This window comes from Daktulosphaira vitifoliae, unplaced genomic scaffold (genome assembly GCF_025091365.1).
Source record: "Daktulosphaira vitifoliae isolate Bord-2020 unplaced genomic scaffold, ASM2509136v1 Scaffold_1, whole genome shotgun sequence".
NCBI lineage: Eukaryota > Metazoa > Arthropoda > Insecta > Hemiptera > Phylloxeridae > Daktulosphaira > Daktulosphaira vitifoliae.
The window spans coordinates 77,172,671-77,179,869 of record NW_026099572.1 but is presented as its reverse complement, the minus strand read 5'-3'; the positions used below and the strand labels follow the sequence as shown (position 1 = coordinate 77,179,869).

The window sequence follows — 7,199 nt, the reverse complement described above, 5'->3', positions numbered from 1 at the left end:
TCAATTTTTAAGTGTAATGTCTCTGACTAGATACGATTTGTGATCTGTTGATGTATTGTTCATCAAAATTGGTCCAACGAGAGCTAAGAATAAGTTTTAACAGACACGCATAAAAAAATTAGTTAATGAATAATCAATTTCTAGCCGATGTTTTTAATCGGGCTATAATTAAGTTTAATAATATATAATAATATTTTTTTTAATTTAATAATCATGATTATGATATATCTAGTTGTTAATATTAACTTTAATGAAACCTAATTAAATCCAATAAATAATACATTATTGATTGCCATCCATTTCAAAAGCATTAAATATGATTATAAAACGAGTATTTTACTTACAAATAAATGAGATCATCAAATAAACTCTTTCAATTATACTTGATATTGAGCGTGTGATTATTAATTATTTTAAATGATGACTAATTTAATAAAAATACCCCAAAGAGAATGAATAATTAGCTTAATCTTTTACAATTGTTTTTAAAATTAAATTTCTTTTAAGAGACAACCAAATGTGAAGTTTTATTTAATTATTTCGTCCGGTACAGCTTAACAATTCTTTTATTAAAAAAATGAAATACTCTATGTGCGGGAAATATTTGTCTTGTTCTATTCTATTGTAAATCTATAATGGTTTAGTGAAAATAGGTCAAATCTTTAAAGAACATTAATTAATTTTGTATAATTATTTTACAGTTAATACCACATACGAACCACTATTTGCATTAACTAAAATTAAAAAAATTATTTATTAATTCAAATTATTCTTTCACTATACAATATAAATGTATACACAAATTTTTTAATGAAGTACTCAAATTTTTTATTGATCTTTAAATATCATCGATTATATATTCTGTATTTTAATCTACGTTTGAAATTTTAAACGGAAAAAACTTTGAATAACTAAGTAGAATTTCCAAAAAGTTAGGATAATTTTAACCTTCTTAAAAGGTTAGTTACTGTGAATTTAGTAATAAAAAATTAATTAACCTTCAATTCTCATAACTGTATATAATTTTCAATACAATCAAATAATTATTGAATGTTATGAGTAGTATACAGTATAAGTGTTTATTTAACTACATAAATTCAAAAATTCAATTTTGTTAGTTTTATATTATAATTAAACTTATTTATAAGAAAATCTGAATACTTAATTTCACTAATTCAGTTTTTAGTTTGAATGATAGAAAAGGGGCGATTATATATTAAACATTTTATAATATTCCTTTAATTGGGTACGTTTTAATAAATAGCACATGGAGAATTGTAAGACCGCAGACGTCATTAAGACAAAATATACAATCACTATATTTTTATTGTTTTAATAAAAATTTAATAACCGTACGGAGAATTTTGAATGTACTATTGAAGTAAATAGGGGTCTTAAGATGATGACTTTGTCTTGTTAATCAATGTAGAGTGGGTTACTAATTTTTACCTCTCTCCCTAATAAATTATATATAAAGTTTTATATAAATATTTTCAGAAAAGCGAAAGATAAACAATGTCCTCTTTAGTGGTGGTGCTATAATTTTTGAGACCCTGGTCTAAATATATACGCGAATTTTAAAAATTTATTATTTTATAACCCAATGGCCTTTTTATAAATTAATTTGTCATATTTTTGTGCAAGACTTCTAAACTACGTAAAATACTTGGGGATTGGCGAACATTCAGTCTTACCTAAATACGGACTTGATAATCTCATAATATTTAATCGTTTTACAAAATTAAAATATAAGAAATATTTATAAAAAAAAAATATCTACTCAACTTAAAAACATAATTTTTGAGTTACAAATGTGAAATATGTAAGATTTAATAACAAATTGTAATAATAAAAATAATAATAGCAAGTTTTGTGATTGGTCAAATAATTATTTGACCAAGTTGCGATGTTTGGGTTTTAATCAATTGGTTAGCATAGAGGTTCTATCGAAGTTCGAATGTTTATAACAATATAGACAAGTAAATATAAAAGAAAGTGATTTAAGTCACTTAAAATCCTCTTTTATTCGCTGAGGAACTTTTGTAGAGGCCAACGTCTATCCGTCATCCACTTGAAGCGTTTATTGAATTATCTGGTATGTGCTTTAGTGGGAATACTGAGGAATTCTTGGAATGGCATAGGTCATTTCTCTGACATACATTCGAAGTACATGACCAAGCATTAACTAATTATTAATAATTAAATTAAATAATTTGTGTTTTGAATTGATCCATGTTTGTGCAAGCAAAACTGAGACCTTTTATATTATTTGTAATTATACCCATCTTAGGATATTGTCGTCAGAGCTTTTAGTGATGTTCAGTTTATTGTGTAAAATTAAATATAACATGATTATTATTTTAAGAAAAGATACAAGTTCACAATGTTGACACATATATAATAAATGTTATAAATGTTTGTAGACAAGAAATATAAAATACAAATATTTTTTTATTAATACGTAATAAAAAGCATTGCACATATTACAACAAAACTTAAACTTTAATCAATCACGTATGTTATCCATAACTTATTGTTTACGGTTAATAAATATTTATTAATCATGGATCACAATAGTGTATTCTGGAAACTCAAGAAAAAAATACTCTCATTATTTCATTTATTTCTCCTTTAAAGAAAGTTTTCCTATGATGTGTTTTTTTTTTGTGTCTGTTTCCACTTTTTCTCAGCTCTCACCGAACCGATTTCTTTCAATGATACGTCAAAAGATCACAAATCGTATCTAGTCAAAGACATTACCCTCAAAAATTGAAAAAAAATTCCCTCGTTCCCCGTAAATGGGGGAAACCTCCGAAAAAATTACAAATTTAAAACTGGCTAATTTTCGAAATTTTTTCTACTAAAAACTGCCGTAACTTTTTTAAAAATAAACATATTAATATAATTACTTATTATTTATACTTATTACTTATTAACTATAATATTATTTTTTTATGAGAAATAATATTTTTTAATAATCCCTTTTTCATTCTACATACTTTATCTTAATTAGGATATTAATAATGAACTAGCAGATCATGTAGCTTTTGGAATAGTCCACCAATTTTTTAAAATAAAACAGTATCTAAAGATTTGCATCAAAGCGTTTTTTTTTGATAGTGATTTTAATCACTGTCAGATATCATTATACTTGATCCATCTATAACACGTCACCACTGTGCCGCGACCCCCCTGTGTTGGGTTTTTTCTTTATCTTCTTCCTCGTTCTTATCCCAACTACTTGGAGTTGGCCACCCTTAACAGTAATTAAAATCACTATCATAGGAAATGCTTCGATGCAAATTAGTAGATATTGTTAAATTATAAAAAAATATTGAATAATGACAAAAGCAAAATTAACTTCTATTTCCATATTTATATCTTGATTACAAATTTTATGAAATATAAAAGTAATATATAAGTAAATACTAATTATAGTAATTAAATTTAGTATGAAACTAATATTCAATAATTTAATATTGCAATGCCGATGAAAAATGTATATAAATATTACTTCCCATGAAAAACCTTTATTGATCCATACATTTTTCAAAAAGTTACAGCATAATAAAATGTAAAATACAAAATCGAGAATGTTCACACAGAAATAGCATTTGGTAGACATTTTCACCGTGAAGACAAAATAAAGTCAGATATTTTTTTTTCCATAATAAAGTACATTACATTAGCTTTAATTTAAGATATATATAAAAGTGTCAGACTTTCCGGAACACATTCAAAAGTTAAGTTGAAAAAGTACATTTTTTGTGAAAAAGTTATCATTTTATAGCTCTCCCTGTGGGTAGGTAATGGATCAAATTTATACAAAAATTTACCAAATAATAGGTAAAGACATTAAGCATCTATAAAAAAAATTATATTGATTTGGTCATTTTTAAAAAAGTTATGGCAGTTTTAAGTAAAAAAAATTGAAAAATTGTCGAGAATTAGCGATTTTTAAATTTGTAATATTTTTGGAGATTTACCCCATTTACAGAAAAATGAGGGAAATTTTTTCAATTTTTGAGGGTAATTTCTTCGACTAGATACGATTTGTGATCTTTTGATGTATTCTTGATAGAAATCGGTTCGGTGAAAGCTGAGAAAAAGTGGTAGACACAAAAAAAAAAACACATCATAGTAAAACTAATACTTTCTCAGCTTCGCATCGAATCTAAAATAGAAAGAGCTTCAGCAACAAATCTCTCTTCTCTTTTTAGAATTCAAATTAATAAAAAACTAAAATTTAAAAGTTTAAGTTTAAAATTTATTGTAGAAAGAAATAGTAAAAGTAATATTTAGTTACTAATCAACTAAACTATTTAAGTTATGAGAAAAATATGTACATCTATCAAAACGTAGAATAAGAGAGAAATTTCACTCCCACTCATATTCTATATCTGTTATGATTTTATGTCAATTGGGAGTCAGATCCCATAGTTCCTTTATAAATATGCCATTGACCCGCTTCTGGATATATTTTTAAATAGAATAAAAATTATTTGTCTATTGAAAAAGAAATTAATAATACTAGATGAGTATTTTTTTTTATAAATGCAAATTGCACTGTTTGCTAAGAAAATGTGAAAAATACAAACAATTAAGTGACATTCGTATTGTTTAGTTTACTAACTAAAAATTAAACTGTTATTGTCCCTAGTTTTAGGACATTGATTTTTACATGTCATAAACATTCGGTAGGGTTACAACAAAAGCCACCAAGTTATCAATCTTAACTTAAAATTATATTTTCATCTACTAGTCAGTGTAGTTGACTTAAAGTAGTATTCATTTAAATATCTAAAATAATGTATTTATTAATTTTATATAAATTAAGGCAAAAATATTTTTAAGATTATTTAATTTAATTAATTAATTAAAAGGTAAAAAAGGTACAGTGAGATTTATTTTTCTTCAATATAAGAACATTTAGAATTATAGTAAAATATTAATTGGAGTATTAACATATAGTATAAAAATACATAAACACACGTATTAACACAATTATATCAAGCAATGTAACCATATATTTTATCTTAGATTGTGATTGACTTTAATTTGATAATTAAACAAATTATGCTCAACAAAATTTTCTTTTTTTCCAGGAAACTTTAAATCTAAAATAAAAATTCTTTTATGAAAACTATTGTTATTAAAACTAAAATAAATATAAATACTATACATTATCAACAGTATCTCCTTCTTCATCATCACTGATATCATCTCCAAACTCAATATCTTCATCCAAACCATCATCCACAAATGTAACTGTATCGTTAATACGAACTAAAAAAAGAAAAGAAAAATAATAAAAGTATTTATAAAAACAAACACTATTTTTAATCTTACCAGTTTCAGGAAATTCTCCATATGTTTTCAAATTACGTGCTTCATCAGGTGTATACTTTAAAATAACATCAGCTTTTGTATCTTGGTAATCCCGAAGACCAATTAATACAATGTCACCTTGATTGATCCAAACCTTAAAACAAATAGTTTTAATTCATTAAATTTTTTATTCATAAAAATAGGTCCGTTTTACATTAATTTTCTATTACCTAATTTATTATGCATATATTTAAAGTTAAAGTAAGAAAGCGCCAAAAAAGTTTTATTTTTAACTCATACTAGAACTTAGTCATATAATTTTATTCAAAATATGATTATTATACTATAAGTATTACACTAAATAAATGTTATCTGATTGAATTTTATAAATAAAAAAAATTATTTCTAAAATAGTTATAAAACCTTTTTCCTAAGTTTTCCTCGAATATGACAAAGTCGTTTCACTCCATCAAAACACATTGCTTCAAGACGACCATTACCCAACATCTTTGTGACTTGTGCATATTCTATAATCAAAATAATCATGTATCCACAAGTAAAACTTTAATATAACAGATCAATTTTAAACATAGACAATAATTATAAGTGGCTTGTATAGCTCAAAAAAAAAAACAAGCTATATAGGTTATACTTGAATGTTATAATTTCAGTCTAATTATAAGTTTTATACAAAAATAAAATTGATGAGAAATCTATGATAGATAAATTAACCCAACTACATCTTAAGTAAAGTTAAACACATATTTTATTGATAAACTATTTTTTAAGTAGTTATCAATTTTTTTAACATGCTGAAACGTTACATTCATTTAACATATAAACAGTATAAAATACACTCTAGTAGACTAGTTCTCTATAGAAGATAAGAGTATAGAAAGATTCTAAAAGCTATTGAATCCAATAAAACTACTTATCTACAAAATTAAAGAATGGAAATAGAATTTAACTCTAATTTGTTCAGGTTTTCTAATAAAAAAAACCTATTATTACAACATATATGTATAATTTTGATAAGTGATTTTACAAACTTATTTATAAAGGATTAAAAATTACCTTGTCCATCTTCTTTAAAAACTAATTCTCGTTTTTCAGTTTCGTTTTCATTTTTACCACGTCTACGATTTTTACCTCCTTTACCTATAAAATAAATTAGTAGATATTTAGTAACAGTGAATATTTTGATAGATTATTTGTAACATGTACCTTTATTTTTTGGCATGCTCACAAATTAAACAATAAATGTTGAAACTGACAAATTTTCAAGTTAGTATATAGTTATAAAAATAATAAATGGCGTTTTATAAAAATTCGAGTTTCAGAAGTTGATCAAAGATTCCGTAAAAATGATTTCAGGAACCTAAGTGACATTAGATACATTATCAATATCATACATTAGTTATCATGAATCTCAAATTTTTATTTTCTTTTCCATGAAATATAATATATTTATAGAGAGCAAGATTAGTTGTTACAAGTGTATATTTTTATTTTTGTAAATGTTTAGTCAACAGTTCTCTAAATTTTAGATATGATATAAAACTGAGAAGGTATTAAATTCCTTTTTTTTATGTCTGTCGCTTTTTTTTTTTAAGCTCTCACCGAACCAATTTCTTTCGACAATATGTCAAAAGATCACAAATCGTATTTAATTGAGGACATTGCTCTTAAAAATTGAAAAGATTTCCCTCGTTTCTTGTAAAGGGCGAAAAGTCAAAAAGAAATTACAATTTTTAAAATCGTTAAATTTTGACATTTTTATTAATTTAATTTTCTTAACTGCTATAATTTTTTTAAAAATGAAAAATGAAAATAATTTTTGCTATATAGAAACCTTAAGTACTTTCCTTTCA

General features: G+C 24.3%; 1 protein-coding gene across 2 annotated transcripts; it reads right to left on the bottom strand.

The window, feature by feature from the left end:
- Positions 1-4,245: 4,245 nt before the first annotated feature.
- On the bottom strand, positions 4,246-6,721 carry LOC126894173 (eukaryotic translation initiation factor 1A, X-chromosomal-like). 2 transcript variants are annotated; one of them, XM_050664981.1, is made up of 6 exons: positions 6,553-6,721; positions 6,403-6,486; positions 5,752-5,855; positions 5,350-5,482; positions 5,183-5,286; positions 4,246-5,117 (listed from the first exon to the last, which is right to left on the bottom strand). In XM_050664981.1, exons 1-6 carry the CDS (start codon positions 6,566-6,568, stop codon positions 5,112-5,114), a joined length of 447 nt encoding a protein of 148 aa, XP_050520938.1. In that variant the 5' UTR covers positions 6,569-6,721; the 3' UTR covers positions 4,246-5,111. The 2 variants fall into 2 exon arrangements, with proteins under 2 accessions (XP_050520938.1, XP_050520939.1); XM_050664982.1 differs by lacking the exon at positions 4,246-5,117 and having other exon boundaries at positions 5,177-5,286.
- Between the last annotated feature and the right edge of the window lie 478 nt (positions 6,722-7,199).